General features: G+C 47.4%; 1 protein-coding gene across 2 annotated transcripts in view; it reads left to right on the top strand.

Annotated features, from left to right (window-relative positions):
• OPA3 (OPA3, outer mitochondrial membrane lipid metabolism regulator) overlaps positions 1–19388 on the top strand; it is a 67731-nt gene that overhangs the window by 25841 nt on the left and 22502 nt on the right. Inside the window, exon 2 of one of the 2 annotated variants that reach the window (XM_027515458.1) lies at positions 6879–10690. The exons of the other annotated variant lie outside the window; for it this stretch is intronic. Within the exon in view, the coding sequence (XP_027371259.1) occupies positions 6879–7297 (419 nt within the window). The 3' untranslated portion in view covers positions 7298–10690. Of the gene's footprint in view, positions 1–6878; positions 10691–19388 lie in introns of those variants that run through there. 2 annotated transcript variants of the gene reach the window in all.

The following is a 19388-nucleotide window of genomic DNA, read 5'->3' on the forward strand; positions in this document are numbered from 1 at the left end:
TTCAACCTGGGGCCCCATCTATGTCCTGCCTCAGTTGGATTAAAAGAATGTGATATATATATATCTAATATGTGTGTGTATGTATGTGTGTGTATACATACATATAGAGAGAGATGTGTGTGTGTGTGTAATGGAATATTACTTGGGCATAAAAAGTAAGTAGTGCGATTTGCAGCACATGGATGAACCTAGAAAGTGTTATGCTTAGTGAAATAAGTCAGACAGAAAGAAAGGAAAATACTATTTGATATCACCTATACGTGGAATCTAAAAAATAATACAAACGAATGTATATGTAGAACATAAACAGACACACAGATACAGAAAACAAATTTGTGGTTACCAAAGAGGAAAGGGAAGTGGGAAGGGACCAATTAGGGGCATGGAATTAACAGATGCTAACTATATATAAAGTAGATAAGCAACAAGGGTTCACTGTATAGCACAAGGAATTATACACATTATCTTGTAATAATCTGTAATAGAGTATAATCCGCAAAAAGACTATTACTATGCTGTACACCTGAAACTCTTGTTCACAATACATAATATATTCAGTTCAGTTCAGTTCAGTCGCTCAGTCATGTCTGACTCTTTGCGACCCCATGAATCACAGCACGCCAGGCCTCCCTGTCCATCACCAACTCCCAGAGTTTGCTCAGACTCACGTCCATCGAGTCAGTGATGTCATCCAGCCATCTCATCCTCTGTCGTCCCCTTCTCCTCCTGCTCCCAATCCCTCCCAGCATCAGAGTCTTTTCCAATGAGTCAACTCTTCGCATGAGGTGGCCAAAGTACTGGAGTTTCAGCTTTAGCATCATTCCTTCCAAAGAAATCCCAGGGCTGATCTCCTTCAGAATGGACTGGTTGGATCTCCTTGCAGTCCAAGGGACTCTCAAGAGTCTCCTCCAACACCACAGTTCAAAAGCATCAATTCTTCGGTGCTCAGCCTTCTTCACAGTCCGACTCTCACATCCATACATGACCACAGGAAAAACCATAGCCTTGACTAGAGGGACCTTTGTTGGCAAAGTAATGTCTCTGCTTTTGAATATGCTATCTAGGTTGGTCATAACTTTCCTTCCAAGGAGTAAGCGTCTTTTAATTTCATGTCTGCAGTCACCATATTGTAAATCAACACACCCCAATTCAAAAGGAGAAGAATTGAAGGTGGCAGTGCGCCACCGTGATATGATGTTAAAAGTTCCAGCAGAGTGACTAAGGGCAGATGAGCAGGTTAGGCCAATCCTGCCTTTCTCTTGGCTAAAGCGACCTGTGAAATTCTCTCCCGCTTGGGAAGGGCAGCATTCTTGACTCCTGAAAGATAGGATAAACATCAAGCTTTATTTAAGATATAAACTTCAAAACAGACAAGAATGTTTGGGCAAAATTTGGTTGCTTATAGTGACATTAAATACAATAAATTTGAGGACACCCAAAGGAAAGATGAGCCGTTCATCCACTCATTAAACATTGCCTGAGTGCCTTCTTGATGCCAGGTGCTGGGCTGGGCATTTCTGGGAACCTGCCCTTCAGTCTAGCCTCCAGGCAGTGACAAAGGAGTTCCCCATGAAACAGGGAGAATTGCCAAAGATCCCAAGAAACTTGAAAATAGTGAAACCAACATTTCTGGTGAAAGGTCAGACATGCCTGGGTGAAACTGATTTCTGTATCCATTTTAGAAGCAAGGAGTTCTACATCCGTATTTAAAGAAAAAAAAAAATTCAACCTGGAATAAACAGTGTCATGATAAGGGAAGCCTGGGAGCTTCGCCAGCCTAGAGGAGGTGTTTGATGCAGCCTAGCTGTCAGAGAGGTGTCTTCCTCTAGGGAGAAGAGACCCTCCAGCTGAGACCTAAAAAGTGAATTGGGCACAGTGGGAAAAGAGGAGTGCAGGGCTGGTACCCCGGGCAGAGGTGAACTCAGCTGTGAGATGGAAGGGCAAGCAGAATGCGCCTGCGCCCAGCCCTTGTGGAGCTCGTGACCAGTGGGGAAGACAGATCTGTCACCAGTGATACCCAAGATTGATCAGGGCTGGGATGTAGGAGCCCAAGGAGCTGAGGATGCCCAGAGGGGTCTTAGTCCTGAAAAAGGAAGCACCTGAGACACACCTTGAAGAACAACTAGGAGTTAGCAGGCATTTCAACAAAGTCAAAAGATGTTTCTTTGAAAAGGTTAATACTACTCAAGGGGAAAGACATAAAGTTCCATTAAAAGGGATGAAAGACGAAAGATGAATTCAGATCCTAACTCTAGGATGACAAGAGTATATCATGATCAACTATAGCCCCCAAATTTGGCAATGTAGAGGAAATGGACAGTTTCCTTGAAAAATACAATTAACAATGTTGACACAAGAAAAAATAGAAACTCTGAATAGCCCTATATCTGTTAGAGACTTTGAATCTATAATTTAAAACCTTCCCCTTAAAGAAAATCACAGGCCCAGATGGCTTCAGTGATAAATTCTTCCAAACATTTAAGAAAGAAATGAGGTCATTACCCAAACTCTTCTAAATAATAGAGAATGTGGAACACTTCCTTATTCATTTTATGAGTCGAATGAGATACTGATAACCACAACCTAACGAGGTCGTTATAAGAAAGAAAAATTTTAGGCCAAGGTCCTTCTAAACATGGATTCAGATATTCTGAACAAAAATGTTAGCAAGTAGAATCCAGCACTGTATAAGAAAGATAATACTTTATAACCTAGTGGGATTTGTTCCAAGACTCCAAGGTTGGGTCTAGCATTTGAAAAGCAGTCAAACACGTGGGGCCCCAGTTTTGGACGGTCTGTTCTTTCCCAGTCTCTATTTGTCCTTGGTCCAGTACTGTCTTGTCTTAATTACTTTAGCTTTGTAGTTAGTCTTGAAATCTGATTGTGTAAATCTTCCAAATTTGATCTTCTTTAAAATTTTCTATTCTTAGGACATCTGCATTTCCTGTGAATTTTAGGGTCAGCTTGCCCCTAACAACGAAATACTTCATTAAGATGTGTGTTGGATTGTCTGGGTTATGCAATGCCCTGTGATTCAGCAGTTTCATTCCTGGGAAAGCTTGCTACTGTAGGCTCTCTGAGTGTCCATCCGTGGGGTGTGGGTGAATGAACTGTTCAGTCAACACACTGGATGAGCTGAACGCATGGCAACACCATGGATCTCACATATTGCTAAACAAAAGAAGTCAGAACAGAAAGAGTAACAGAGTGCTCTATCACGAGGAAGACAGACTAGGATTTCAGGGAGCTTTCATCTATCATGAGCGGTCAGAATAGTGATCTTAGGAGTACCAACTGGAAGAAGGCTTGAGGGTGGGAGCCGTTTGGAGTGTGAGAATGTCCTAGATCTTGACCTAGATGATGCTTACATATTACAAAACTATGCAGCTCTTGGGGGAGAATGGGTACATGTGTATGTATGGCTGAGTCCCTTCACTGTTCACCTGAAATCATCACAACATTGTTTGTTAATCAGCTATACCCCAATACAAAATAAAGATTAAAAAAAAATTCTCTAGCTCTACAGTTAACATTTGTATACTTTGTGTAAGTTATATTTCACTAAAAAGGGAAAAAAAGAATGGATGGGGGTGGTCACTGGAGAGAAAGTTATTTACATAACTCAACTGTGTCATCACTGTGCACCAGCCCCAGCCAAATGGAAAATGGAGTTTAAAATACCATGAGTAATAATGGCAAAACTATTAGTACCTAGGAATAAATAAAATTAGAGAAGTGCAAGGCTGGCCGAAAGAATGCGAGGCTAAGTGGAGAGAGAGAGAGACCATACTCACGGATTGAAGGACTCAGTGTTGGGAAGATAGCACTGTCCTAAACATTGTCTGGAGATTTGGGGATCCAACCAAAGTCTAGGACAGTGGCTTTCAGCCTTTTGCCCATGTTCCAGTCGCACACACAGTCATATAGTCCCACACAAAACGAGAATAAAAGTTTTGTGAAACAGTCCGTGCCCTGAGTTCATGAGATTGGCTTGGATGTTTTGTATTTTTTGTTGTTGTTGTTATATTGATGAGCTTGGTTTTTTGTTTTTGTTGTTTTAGTTCCACATGTAAATGAGATCATCGGGTATCTGTCTTTCTCTGACCAACTAGGGTAATGCCTCCAAGTCCATCTAATATTTTTTATTATGTTGCAGGAAGGGGTACCCCTTCCAGGGCCCGAGAGTGTGCTCTGTTCTAACACCTAGAAATGCGTTGTCTGAGGAGAAACACGTGCTGACAAAGCAAAAGACTTCATTGGGAAGGGGCACCTGGGTGGAGAGCAGAAGGGTAAGGGAACCAGGAGGACTGCTCTGCCACGTGGCTCGAGGTCTCAGGTTTTACGGTGATGGGGTTAGTTTCCCTGTTGCTCTGACCAATCATTCTGACTCAGGCTCCTCCCTGGTGGTTCGTGCATCACTTAGCCAAGATGGATTCCTGCGTGAGGGTTTCTGAGAGGTTGGCAGGATATATCATCTCCTCCCTCCTCCACTGGCTTCCCAGGTGGCGCTAGTGGTAAAGAACCTGCCTGCTAATGCAGGAGGCATAAGCAGCTAGGATTCAGTCCCTGGGTTGGGAATCCCTGGAGGAGGGCATGGCAACTCCCTGTAGCATTCTTGCCTGGAGAATCCCATGGACAGAGGAGTCTGGCGGGCTACAGTCCATGGGGCTGCCAAGGGTCAGACACGACTGAAGTGACTTAGCACTCACCTCCTCCCTGGGCTCCCCCTGAATTCTGGGCTAATTTTACAGGACATGCTGTGGGCGGGCGTATCCTCTCTCCTTTGGTCCCTTCTGAATTCTCCAGGTTAGCATTTGCAGGCAGGACCGCATTCCTTATCAGGACCTCCTATTGCAACACAGGTCATGCAAGTGGTTATCATCATACCTGACCAGGGTCAGTCACCAGTTCCCTAAAAATTACATTCTTGCTTATATTTTTAATGATAGTTTGTGCAACCACACCGGCCTCATGACCCACTTATGGGATGAGATATGCAGTTTGAGAACTGTCATGCAAGAGAAGGTCAAGTCATCCTAGAAAGTCATCGTCCAGCTGAGAGCAAACTGACGTGCTCCGTGGAGTAAGAGTAGAGAAGCTGGCTGACCTGATCCTGAGGACACATCAAGGCACCGAGGCCCCTCTGCCAGGCGGCCCCCACCCTCACACAGCCCATCACAGGGGCTCCTTTCTAGCGTAGTCACGTCACACCGAACAGTGTCTCCATGATTGGTGCCTTGTATGTGCCATTTATTTTCATTTTTCTGACTTACCTGATGCACAGAGTGCAAGGGACTGTACTATAGCCCCTGAACAGCCAGTGTGTTAAACCTTGATCTTGAGAAAGAATGGTCTGACCTAGGGAGATTGCGGGGTATGAAGTGGAGAGAGGAAGAGGGCTTGCTGGCTTCCTCCTCGGCCATGTTGGGAGCCAAGGGAGATGGTGAGAAGAGTGTAAATATAAGAATAAAATATATATTACAAATCACTTGTAGGAATGGGAAGCAGAGGGGTCAGGGAAAGACGAGGTGCTCATCTCTTATGGTGTGGCTGGGGGACCAATAGGAACTACAAAAGATATCATTTCTGTTGTGTTAGGAATACAACATTTTCAAACACCTGGAGCATCCTTTCTTTGAAGTATTACCGAAATCCACATACTCTTGTGATTTGGTGCCTGCCGTTGCCCGGTTTATAAGGAAAAAAAAAAAGAGCAAGTTCTTCTTTTACAGTCAAATTTTATGTTGTCCCTTTTTGTCCTTGAAATTATACTTACAGTTTCATTCCCCGAAGAATTCTAATGAATGATGTATCAGCAACCAAAATATGTACAGAAATTCAAATTTGAATCTGTTTAATTTCCTATGTAAGGTTCTAAATGTTAAAATATTTTCTTCTGGTTTGAATTGCCTTTAAAATTATTGGTCCAAAAAATAAAATTATTAGTCCACAATTAATTAAAACCTTTTATGTGTTCTACATTTTCTGGATAATTATTATACATTAAAAGTAAAATGAGAGGAAGGAAAATGAATCTCCAGATAAGTCAGAAAACAGGACATCACCCCCAATAATCCCAAGTGTCCTTGGATGAATGTTAACTGTCTTATGAGTGAGTCAGGGTTCAGCATCCATTCTGCCTTGTTTCTAAGACTCAAACGCTGAGAATCTTCCTTCACAAAGAAACAGCTAGGCAAGGAAGTTTTTTGTTCCAGCAGCATCAGTCAGCTGTGAGCTTCTTCCAGGATATGTGCCCAGAACCTTACTGTGAGGAGCTCCATCTTCAGAGTCGATGAAGATCTAGGCTGGGAGCCAGACTTGCAGAGGCTCGGGCACCCTGTGCTCACAGTCGCTTAGCATCCATTCCCACATTTCAGCTGCCCTTTCTTTGGATCCAGGAGGTGCCCCCCACACCGCCGCCGCTGCATTTGGGGAAGATCTGGAAAGGGTTCTGCCTCTCTCAAGTGGGTGGGGTGATGGTACCCAGGGAGGTGGCTTGAGAGACAAGCAGAAGGAGCTAAGCTTTCAGCAGTTGACCCTTTCTTTACACCTCCTGGGACTTTGAGCCCTGGGAGCTCCTAGTGACCTTCCAGGAGCTTGGTCCCCAGTCTCAGAACCTCCCCTCTGGGGCACAGTTTCTCATTCCTGGCCCCTTGCCAGAATCTTCTGGGAGATTTAAAGGATGCCCTCAGGGTCACCCCAAGAGGGGTGACTTGGTGTTCCTCAGACCAGGCCAGGGGCAGGGTCTTCTTTAAAGCACCCGCCTGGTGATTTTGGCTGCTGTGTCCCCAATTCTCTGACCTGGACACCGAGGCGTGGAGGGGCGGGGGTGGCAGGGGGCCCTGAACGCACAACCTGACCCCTTTCTTCCCCCGCAGTGTACCACTGGGTGGAGATGCGGACCAAGATGCGCATCATGGGCTTCCGGGGCACGGTCATTAAGCCGCTGAACGAGGAGGCGGCCGCCGAGCTGGGTGCCGAGCTGCTGGGCGAGGCCACCATCTTCATCGTGGGCGGCGGTTGCCTGGTGCTGGAGTACTGGCGCCACCAGGCGCAGCAGCGGCGCAAGGAGGAGGAGCAGCGCGCCGCCTGGGACGCGATGCGAGACGAGGTGGGCCACCTGGCGCTGGCGCTCGAGGCCCTGCAGACGCAGGTGCAGGCAGCGCCGCCAAAGGGTGACCTGGAGGAGCTGCAGGCGCAGATGCGAGAGGTGCGCGCCCAGCTGCGCGCCGGGGACCCGCCGTCCACCCCCGGGGCCGCGTCCACGTCCCAGGCAGCATCCTCACCCAAGAAGTAGGAACTTGGTGAAGCCTGAACTTGGACGTGGCCTTTTGTGCTCTGATGTGGCCTTCTCCCTGCGTTACCCTTGCCTGTGCTGGCCCAGGGGAAACCACCAGGATGTGGATGGATGGGACTTGGCTTAGGTCACCGTGCTGTGACCAGTGGCCAGCAGGTGAAGCGTTACGTGGCCCCTCCAGCCTCTGACTCAGGTGGTGCAGTCCGCAGTACTCACCCCTCCCGCCCACTCCAACCGCACAGACCCAGGGCCCAGCCAGCAGGACAGCAGGCTCACTCCTGTGGCAGAAGACCTGGAACCGGACTTGAGCCAGATCAACCTGTCAGCCCCCCCGTTTACTGTGATCAGTGTTACGTTTCCCTGGAACGCTCATCCTTGACATCAGAATACCTCCTTCCCTTTGTCAGGTGGTGCCGGCCATTGTGAGGAAATGCAGTGTCTTTCAATGTGCTTCTGCCTCCCTCACCTTCTAAGGTGGGCTCTCTGGCCATCACTCCTCTCTTTGAGGGGAAGACACAGGGGATCTTGGCTTACAGTTGATCCGTCAAATATTATATCTTTCCCCTTAATCTGATGCATGGTCTCTTCCCCCGAGACACTCAAATGGAATTTTCCAACAGAACCAACCGCCACCCCCTTCCTTTGGTCTAGGGCACAACCCACTGGAATGGCTGTGCAGGGTCTTCTAGCAGTGCCCTACCACTCCCACTTCTGGGAGTCCTGCAAATTCGGTCCTGCAGATGGCTAGTCTGGCCTGTCTTGCAGCCTCAGCCCCCTGGTTACCTGTCCTCAGAGTCCCAGGCCTTTCCTGATGTGTCCTTTCCTGCCTTCCCACTGTCATCTTCAGTGGCATCGCTCAGGGTACTGCCTGCCACGGATTAGATGACCACATCCCCATGTCCCATCAGATCTGTAGATCTGTGTGCTCTTGCCCTCCTCTCATGGGGCTCTGGTCCAGCAGACCCTCTTCACGCAGCATTACCCTCCTGCCTCCAATCCCCAACTCACACCTCCATCCCACTGGGCTTGGCTACCAGTTGGTCTTACCTCTGTTATTAGTTTCCAGGACTTCCATAACAGATTACCACAAACTCGGTGGCTTAAAGCAACAGGAGTTTAGGGACTTCCCTAGTGGTCCAGGGATTAACTCTGCGCTTCTAGTACAGGGGGCGCAGGTTCAGTCCCTGGTTGGGGAACTAAGATCCCACATGCTGCAGGGCGGCCAAAACAAACCAAAAAAAAACCACCCCACAACTACAGGAGTTGTGGAGGTCAGAGATCCGAAACCAGGGTGTTCACAGATCTCCCTCCTTCCACAGGCTCTAGGGGAGGACGCTTTCTTGCCTCTTCAGCTTCTGCGCCCTCAGGCATCCCTTGGCTTGTGGCCACATGTCCCCAGCCTCTGCCTCCATCTTCCCATGGCCTTCTCTTCCTCCCTGTCTCTTGTGAAGACTCCTGTCATTGGATTTAGGGCTCACCCTAAATCAAGGATGGTTTCACGTCAAGATCCTTGACTTAATTACATCAAAGATTCTTTGCACATAAGCTCCCATAACTTCCTGGGTGAGGCAGCCCAGGAGTACTTTGGGACTCCTGCCAACCCCGTGGGACATTTGGGGAAGCACAAGGGTGAGAGGAACAGTCCAGGAGCCATACTTCACAACGTGGCTTCTCTTCCAAGACTCACCTCTGAAGCGGGAGGGGTCTGGGCCCCACCAGTCAGCATTCTGTCTTTCAGGCTGTTGCTGTTTAGTCGCTAAGTCATATCCGAGTCTTGTGACCCCATGGACCGTAGCCCACCAGGCTCCTCTGTCCACGGGCTTTTCCAGGCAAGAATACTGGAATGGGTTGCCATTTCCTTCTCCAGGGAATCTTCCTGACCCAGGGATCAAACCTGTGTCTCCTGTATTGGCAGGCGAATTCTTTACTACTGAGCCACCTGGGAAGCCTCTTTCAGGCTGTAGATGTTGCTTACTTAAAGGAGCCCTGGAGTGAGGAAGTCAGCTGAAGGATGTGTTTGAGAATCATGAGCTGATCTCCAAAACGGGTACAAGGCTTATTGAAATTAGGAGAGAAGTGAGAAGAAAGATGAGAGGGAGGTGGACTACTCGGGGAGGGGACAGAGATCTCTACACAATAGCGAAAGCAGGGGGTGCAGTTCTCTATCAACAGCCCCCCATTGCACTCAGGATCTTAGCATTTGACGAATGAGGTGAGACCCATGCCACATCTGTTTCCCAGCAGCTGCAGGTGGGGTGGGAGGGGCCAGCTTTCTCTCTTTCCTCCCTCACCTACCCTCCCCAGGGGGGTGAAAACCACATGGACACAAGACCCACCCAGATAGGAAACCAAGAAACGGGTTCTGAGACAGCATCTTAATTCCTTCTAGAAGAGCCTCCACTGATACAGAGGGAGCTGAGGAGGTGGGCCCAGGTAGGGATACTTTTTAAATTGGAAGTGACTTGAGTGGGTTAAATGATGAAGGCAAGAGACAGAGCTGCCACAGGATGATGGAGTGGTTGACTGAGCCAGGTGAGCCAGCTCAGTACCTGTTTCCATGGTTACCTCTGGTGGGGTTGGGTCCACTCTGGCACTGACACATCTCTGGATCAGGGTTTCTGGAGGCCAGGGACTGTAACTGCCCCCCACATCACATCAGTGTCAGTGACATCAATGTCAGTGACCTCTCTTGTCAGTTAGATGTCATTATCAGAGTGGTGGTGGTGGTTTAGTTGCTAAGTCATGTCCGACTCTTGCAACCCCATGGGCTGTAGCCTGCTAGGCTCTTCTCTTCATGGGATTCTCTAGGCAAGAATACTGGAGTGGGTTGCCATTTCCTTCTTCAGGAGATCTTCCTGACCCAGGAATCGAATCCGGGTCTCCTGCACTGCAGGCAGATTCTTTACCAACTGAGCTACAAGGGAAGCCTCTGGTGGAGTTAATTATTGAATTCCAGTTAGGCGCAGGACACTGTTCTAAGTGCTTCGTATAGTTGGCATAACATTATTTTCTTGGTTTCCTTGATGAGGAAACTGAGGCACAGAGAGGGAACGTCAACCACCCAGGGTCACACAGGAGGGGAAGAAGCAGACGTGGGATGAGAAGACGGGCAGTCTGGGTTGGAGCTCCTACCCCCTGCGCCTGATATAGTGCTGCTCTCGCATCTCGGACTCAGAACTCAGCCCTGACGCATACTCACGTGCGGCGAGACGTGGGATGTAGCCGCTTCACCCACTGCGTGCGGGTGGGGTCAGTGCATGTGAGGGGAAAGAATCCCCCCAAAACGTACAAGACCAGAGGATGGCTCATCGCTCTGGTTTCCTGCTAGCTAAAATTTTGTATCTATTTGTGACTTGGGAAAAGGGGTTAGAATAAATTTGTAATTCAAATTGGCTGTCTTCAAGTTGGTGTATTTTTTTCCCCACATTTAAAAATCCCTGTTAACCTTAGAAAAACTGTCCTTCGTTTATTCTTTCATTCAAAGAACTGTCACCGAGGGAATTGCCTGGAGGTCCAGTGGTTCGGACTCTGCGCATCCACTGCATGGGGCAGGAGCTTGATCCCTGGGTGTTGCCCCGCCTGACCAACAAACAAACAAAAAACTGTCACCAAAGCGCCCACCATGTTCCTCACTGTGTTCTGTGCAGGGCTGGTGACCCAGCTGTGAAGGAGACAGTCCCAACCCTACCCCCAGGGGGCTTACAGTCCAGTATTTCTCTTCCAGTGTTATCTGCCCTGTGGTTATTTAGGAAGGAGGGACTCCTCCTCCTGAGGAGGGCTGTTAGCCATCAGAAGCAAATTCTTCAACAGTGGCTCACAAAAGCCTCATCCGGTGTTCCGAGGACTCTGCCTCTGTCATCTCCTGGCAGGCCCTGTTGGCCCCCATGTTGATTTCCCCGTTGGGCAGGCCCTTGCCTGGGGAGAGCCACCCCAGGAGAAAATGGACTTCCTGAAGCCCCCACCTGACCCACTGGCCCATCGCTGAGCTGGCCACTGTGATGCTGTGGGGCCAGGCTGGGGTCCCCCAGCCCCTATAGGCAGAAGGAGAGGAGAAACATGTCCAGAGGAGGGTGGAGAGGGCACCGTCTACCCGCTTACTGGACAAATGTTTACTTCGCTCCTGGCCCCGTTCTATCTAGCAGCTGGGAGGCAGCCAGGAACTAGACAAGGTTGCCGTTACCACGGAGCCACCAGCTAGTGCAAGGACAGTAAAGGAAAAAAACTAGGGTCTTCCCTGGTGGCTCAGTGGTAAAGAATCCACCTTCCAATGCAGGGGAATGTGGGTTTGATCCCTGGGGGTGGGGTGGGGACTAAGATCCCACATGTCTTGGGGCAATTAAGCCCTCGAGCCACGACTACTGAGCCCATGTTCCACAGCTAGAGAGCTGTGGACCACAACGAAGACCCAGCACAGCCAAAAACAGGAAGGAAGAAAGAAGAAAAACTAATCTGGGTCTGGGTGATGGGGGCTGAGAAGAAAGAGTTCAGGAGTAATGGAGATGGGGGTGTAGATCAGCTGGTCAGGGAGGAGATGCGAGGAGCCCTGTTGGCAGCTGCCAGAGTGAGAAAGGGTTAGCAGGCCCTGCAACAGTGGGGGGGTCTGCCTCTTCCTGGACCTGCAAGAGGCTCTGCTATGAGAACAGGGCTGGGGTCAGCGGACTAAGGGCCTGGCACTGCCTGTCTTTGGGAATAAAGATTTATTGGAATCCAGCCACGCTCATTTGTTTGTGTCTTTTTATGGCTGCTTTTGCATGGCAATGAGAGTTAAGTCATTTGTGAAAAATACCATTTTGCCTTCAAAGATGCAAATATTTACTATTTGGCCCTTTACATAAAAAGAGTTTACTGACCCCTGGAACAGAGTAAGCAAGGGAAGAAGGACGGGCAAAGGGCTCCAGAGGACAAAGGCTGGCCCCCTTGCCTCAGCTGGCACAACTCTGGAGGGGCCAACCAGCTCCGACATGCCCATCAGGTCAGCTCTTACGCCCCCCTGCCTGGGCCTGCATCCATCACGTCCCCACCCACGGGAACTACTTCCTGGAGATGCCGCAATAACCCTGCCATTCTCAGATTGCAGAGTCTCCATCTCAATCTACAGCAGCAAGGTGAAATAAGACCTATGTTTTATATAATCCACCATATATATGTATAATAATTCACAACTCACCCTCCGTGTTGGATATACATTGTGTAATTCCTGCATTATGTGACATAGTATATAATGGAATATAAAAACATTTTATGTAATATGTCACATAACATCATATATGTTGTGTGTGTTGTGTGTGTGTAAAATTTATCATTGCAATGAACATTTCAGTAATTTACCCTTAATATGTGCTATGTAGTCTGATATCTCCTGTTTTATTGTGTTGCATTTAGAAAAACTACAGATGAATATGTATCATATACCTAATATGTATCATAAACATAAAATCCATCGTATCATAAAACACGTGTATGTTAATATCATGTGTTATATAAGGTGGAGTGCTGAAGAATTAATGCTTTTGAACTGTGGTGCTGGAGAAGACTCCTGAGAGTCCCTTGGACAGCAAGGAGATCAAACCAGTCAATTTTAAGGGAAATCAACCTTTAATATTCACTGAAAGGACTGACGCTTAAGCTGAAACTCCAGTATTTTGGTCATCTGATGGGAACAGCTGACTCATTGGAAAAGTCCCTGATGCTGGGAAAGATTGAGGGCAGAAAGAGAAGAGGGCGTCAGAGGATGGGATGGCTGGATGGCATCTCCGAAGCAATGGACGTGAAGTTTGAGCAAACTTTGGGAGATGGTGATGGACAGGGAGGCCTGGCATGCTGCAGTCCATGGGGTCGCAAAGAGTTGGATGTGACTGGGTGATGGAATGACAACAATGTTAATATCATACATACCTTGTTAGAACAAAATTTTGCTAAACAATAATTGCCCTTACTGGTGTGTGATGAACTCTGTTACTTTCTATTCACTTTTTTTTTAAGGAAAGCATACACATAGGTATGGATTACACTAACCTCCATAAAGCAGGCTGCCTTTGGCCATGGTGAAGACTTTGGCTTTTACTGTGGGGTGAGCAGGAGCCAAGGGAGGGCTCTGAGTGGAGGAGGATGTGAGCTGGCTTAGTTTTAACGGGAGCCCGGTACACATTATGAGCGCGGGGCAAAACTGGAAGCTGCCAGCCCAGTGAAGAGGCGACTGTGATTGTCCAGGCCGTGGAGACAGTGGGGGTAGGGAGAAGTGGGATTCTGGGCAGATTAATATTTCAAAGGTAGAGCAGACAGAATGTGCTCAGGGATGGGAGATGGCGAGTCACTGATGGCTTCAAGGTTTTTGCTCTGTGTACCGAGAAGGGACATGTTGGTGCTGAGGGGCTGAGGCTGCAGGAGAACCAGTGTGAGGAGATGTGGATAGCCTTCCCCTTCCCCACCCCACGGTCGTCTCAGATCTGGGTGCCCTCTGGAAGGCTTCAGTTTTTCTGAATTGTAGCTGGTGGGGGCTGATCCTGGGTGCTCTCCTCACACTGTGTAACTGACATTGTTTATCTCCAGGTTCCTCCATCAGGGGACTCTCCTGGGGTCCATTTGGGACACCCTGGAGGAAGGAGGCAACTGGAGGTGGCGGGCTTGGACTTGGGACTCTGATCTTAGGGCTGTCCTCACCCCTGGAATAGCAGTGCTCAGGCCAGGCTCCCCAGAAGCACCTCCACCAAGTCAGGGCTCATATGGACCTGGTTTGGGGGGTGCATGAGCGCAGTGGGCTGTCTCACTCAGGGGTCACATCCCTGTACCTCGATATTTATATTTGGAAATTGCAGTCTCTTCCTAAAGTTTGGCCACTTCAGAGAGACCAAAGTTCCCTCCCTAAAAGGATTCTTGTTTCTGGTGGTGGTGGGGGGACACGTTGGCAAGAACCCTTTTGGGAGTGGTCTGGCCACGACACATCTACTAAAGATCTCCCTTTGTGGGCACGAGTGCTGTCCCCCTCTTCCCTCTTGTGACAGTCAGGGATCTGCCCACGCCTCTGTGGCCAGCATGAGCGTTTCCTCAGGAAGATGCCCAGAGCTGAAAAAAGCAAATACCCTTAAAGACATTTATGCTGGGCTGTGTGCTCAGTCACTCAGGCGTGTCTGACTCTTTTCGATCCCATGGACTGTAGCCTGCCAGGCTCCCTTCTCCATGGAATTCTCCAGGCAAGAATACTGGAGTGGGTTGCCATGCCCTCCTCCAGGGGATTTTCCCAACCCCGGGATCAAACCCAGGTCTCCCGCGTTGCTGGTGGATTCTTTACCAACTGAGCCACCAGGGAAGCCAAAGACATTTATAGTTAATCTAAAAATGCCTCGTAGGGACTTCCCTGGTGGTCCAGTAGTTAGCACTCTGCGCTTCCACTTCAGGGGGCATGGGTTCGATCCCTGTTTGGGAAACTTAAGATCCTGCAGGCTGTGTGGCACGGCCAAAAAAGGAATGCCCCTAAAATCTCAGTGAAGTGTTGGAGGAACTGTCGACACTTGCAAGGATCAAACTAAAAAAAATTTCAACCCACACAAGTGCATGGTGGAATTCCATTATTCTTTTAATTCGCACTTTCTTGTTTTAACCCGTAGGATGAACATCTTTTCCGCCGCTTATTGGACATTTATACCGCTTTTGAAAGATGCCTCTTTTCATTGTCTGTGAATTAATGTTCATTTCTGGCATGTTTTGTCCTGCTGAAGTTTTTTCGTTTTAAAGTAACCAAATCTATGAGACTTTTTCCTTTCAGGCACTTGTTGTGATTGTTTGTTTCTGTGTTTATTTGAGAAGGGCTTCTCTACCCTAAGAGTTTATATCTTCACCATCTCCCTTCTTCTCGTATTTGTGTTAATGTTGCCTTTGTGCTTGTCGTTCCCTGAACTTGTGTTGCGTTGCGTTTTGGTTTCTGGTGAGTGTAAGGTTGGGTGCGGTCTGCGATCTTCAGTTTCCAGACGTATGACGGCTGGCGTCTCAGAGTGCGTGGAATGGCACATCCTTTCCCGCCTCATCTGATTCTGGACAGCAGCGTCCGCTGCGTTCCCAGACACAGGTACTTCCTTCTTGATCCTGTTCTGTCAATCTTTGTCCGTCCTGCACCAACACCAGGTCTTCTGAATGCCAAGAGCTTGAAAATATTTTTTGGTCTCTTCAAGGCAAACTGGTAGCCTCGTCCTTGTTTTCAGACTTATCTGAATACCTTTGTTCCTTGATAAACATTTTCCAAAATTAATAGACTTAATTTTTTGAGAAGTTTTGGGCTTACAGAAGGGCTTCCCAGGTGGCTCAGTGGTAAAGAATCCGCCTGCCAATTCAGGAAACAAGTGTTCGATCCCTGGGTTGGGAAGATCCCCTGGAGAAGGGCATGGCAACCCACTCTAGTATTCTTGCCTGGAGAATCCCATGGACAGAGGAGCCTGATGGGCTATAGCTCATGGAGGTCACAGAAGAGTCAGACATGACCTGGTGACTAAACAACAAGAAGGTTTATAGGAAAATTGAGCAGAAAGTACAGAAAGGGCTTGGCTGGTGGTGCAGTGGTTAAGAATCTGGGTTGTAACTCAGGATGCGGGGTCAAGGATCTGACTTGCCTGGTGGCAATAAGCCCCCACACCACAACTAGAGAGAAGCCTGCCCGGCATAATGAAGAGCCCACATGATGCAACTGAGACCCTTCACAGTCAAATACATAAATAAAAGGTATTTTAAAAATATGGAGAATTCCCACATATCCTCTCCCCCCATACACATATAATTGCTCCTATTATCAACATCTTGCTGCAGTATATTTGTTACAATTGAGGGATCAATATTGATGTATCACCAAAGTCCATAGTTTACATTAGGGTTCACTCTTAGTGTTGTATATTCTATGGGTTTGGACAAATTTATAATGACATCCACCATTATGAAATACAGAATGGTTTCACTGCCCTAAAATTCCCCCCTGTGCTCTACTTATTCACTGGTCCCTCTCCTACCCTGACCCCCTGCAGCACTGATCTTTTTACTGTCTCCACAGTCTTGTGTGATATGAGACCTCTGTCACCCACCAACACTCCTGCATTTGCTGAGTCAGTGAATCCATGAGTTTCACAACGTACCTGGTCAAACCCCAGCTAACCTGTAGCCTCCAGGCCCTCCCACCCTACAGTGGACAAGTGGTGGCCCCCAAAGAGCCTCGGACCCAGTCCCTGCATTCCACGAATGTGATCTCATCCCATAAAAATGTTTGCAGACATGATCAAATTAAAGACACTGTGAGAAAGAGATTTACAGTGTGCTCATAAGAGACAGTTAGAGGGAGGTTGCACACCCAGAGAAGAAGGTGATGTGAAGATGGAGGCAGAGACTGAAGTGATGAAGGCACAAGCCAAGGAATGAAGCCGTCATTGGAAGCCAGAAGAGGCAGAGAATAGATTCACCCCTTTGGCTAGCTGCACAGCAGTATTCTGGGCTTTCCAGGTGACTCAGTGGTAAAGAACCTGCCTGCCAATGTGGGTTTGATCCCTGGGTTTGGAAGATCCCCTGGAGAAGGAAATGGCAACCCACCTCAGTATTCTTGCCTGGGAAATCCCATGGACGGAGGAGCCCAGCGGGCTACAGTCCACAGGGTCTCAAAAGAGTTGGACATGACTTAGCGACTAAGTGACTGAACAACATTAAATCTGAAAGACATCTGAAAACATTCCTTCACCTAGCTGAATTTTCTCTTGTGCATGTCACAAAATATTTATTATATAAAGTCTTTGTCCTTAAATTCAGCATCTCTCTAACGTAGAATAAAAATTTGACTACAGGGAATTCCCTGGTTGTCCAGTGGTTAGGCCTCTAGGCTTCTACCGCAGGGTGCGTGGGTTCAATCCCCGGTAGGGGAACTAAGATTTCGGGAGCTGTCTGGCAGGGCCAATAAAGAAATAAATAAATTAAATAAAAAGGTTCTTACTGAACCAATTAAAAAAATGATTATTATAATTTTCATTAGGGTTGACAAGGCACATGAAAGACCTTCTGTATTTATCAAGGGTCAGGCAACCCACTCTAGTACTCTTGCCTGGAAAATCCCATGGACGGAGGAGCCTGGTAGGCTACAGTCTATGGGGTCGCAAAGAGTCGGACATGACTGAGCGACTTCACTCACTCACTCACTCATACCAAAGGAAGTTTCTGTTTGGATCTTCCATGAACAATTGTCATGGTCTTTGAGATGAAAATATTTAAGTTGATATATTTAACATGAACTTTTAAAAAAGCAGTCGGGATTTTACTGTTTATGAACACTGGGCTATTTTATAATTAACATCTGTGGAGCTGATCTCAAAGCATGGTGCGGCAGTAGTGGCGTGAACATTGCACCGTGAGGCAAGAGAAACACATTCTGACCCTAGCCCTTTTCCTGTGTGCCCCAGAGAAGGTTATTCTCAGAACCCCAGTTTCCTCATTTATTTTAATGGAGATGCAGACTTGATGAACAGGTGATAGATGACCAGGACATTGAACAACTGTGCCTCAGAATATGATGAAAACAAACAAAAAAAGAACAGATTCTCCCCTCAGGCTTTGAGAGTGAGTGGAGCCCACTCACAGCTTGATTTTGGGGCCGGTGATGCTGATTTTGAACTTCTGTCCCTCAGAACTGTGAGAGAGTAAGTTTCTGGGTGGTGGTTGTTTTGTTTTGTTTTGTTTTGTTACCTTCTGTTGTTTTAAGCCATCCAGTTCATAGTAATGTGTTACGGGAGCCACAGGAAGTTAGTCCACTCCCACAGTCTATCTGATGGCTCATCCCGAGTAACTCTGGCCTCTCAATTAAAGACGGGACAAGCCTACTTCATTTTGCTGGGGGTGTGGAGGGCCTGGATTTTCCAGAGACTTCTCTTGGCTTTCCTCTATGTTGCTGGAGAGAAGGTAATTCCTCAACTGGACACGGTATTTTGATAGCTTGTTTAGTAGTCTGTGGTGAAAGAGTAGTCATGTCTTTACTAGCTCACATTTTATTGAGCAGTTAATTTTTTCCAGATTTTCAAAACTCTGTTTCTAACCTTGGGCCATTTTTTTTTCCCCATTACATGTTTCTCTTTTCTTTCTTTCTTTTTTTTTTGGCTGCGCTAAGTTTTCACTGTGAAATGTGAGCTTTCTCTAGTCGTAGCCCTTAGTCACTCCACAGCATGTGGAATCTTCCCCAGCCAGGGATCAATCCCATGTCCCCTGCATTGCAAGGCAGATTCTCAACCACTAGACCACAAGGAAGTTCCTCTGATTGTGTTTTTGTTTTTTTTTTTTAATTTAATGTTTTTTAATTGGAGGATAATTGCTTTACAATGTTGTGTTAGTTTCTGCTATACAGCATAATGAATCGGCTATAAGTATACATATATCCCCTCCCTCCTGAGGCTCCCTCCCATCCCACCCGCCATCCCATCCCTCTAGGTCATCACAGGGTACCAAGCTGAGCTCCTCGTGTTATTATTGTGGTTTTAATTTGTCTTTCTCTCAGGTATGATGTTGAGCATCTTTATATGTGTTTACTGGCCATGCTCATCATCTTCTTTGACAAAGATAATAATTGCATCTGTTAATACCATTATCTGATAATAATTAGATCTGTTCAAGTCATCAGTCAGTCATATCAGTTTCCTGTGGTGGTTGTAACCAATTACCGCAAACTTGGTGGCTTAAAAGAATACACTTTTAGACCTGACAAAACAGAAAGAGACTCACAGACTTAGAAAACACACTTATGGTTGTTCAGGGACAGTTAGGGACTTTGGGTGGTCTTGTACACATGGCTATATTCAAAATGGATAACCAACAAGGACCTGTTGTATGGCACATGGAATTCTGCTCAATGTTATGTGCCAGCCCGGATGGGAAAAGGGTTTGGGGGAGAATGGATACATGTATATGTATGGCTGAGTCCCTTTTCTGTCCACCCGAAACTACCACAACACTGTACATTGGCTATACCCCAATACAAAAAGTTCAAAACAGAAGCACACATTTATTCTCTTAACAATTCCCGAGGCCAGAAAACCCAGATCAATATCACTGGGCTGGAATGCTGGCAGGGCTGTGCTCCCTCCAA

Source organism: Bos indicus x Bos taurus, chromosome 18 (genome assembly GCF_003369695.1).
Source record: "Bos indicus x Bos taurus breed Angus x Brahman F1 hybrid chromosome 18, Bos_hybrid_MaternalHap_v2.0, whole genome shotgun sequence".
Classification (NCBI taxonomy): Eukaryota; Metazoa; Chordata; class Mammalia; order Artiodactyla; family Bovidae; genus Bos; species Bos indicus x Bos taurus.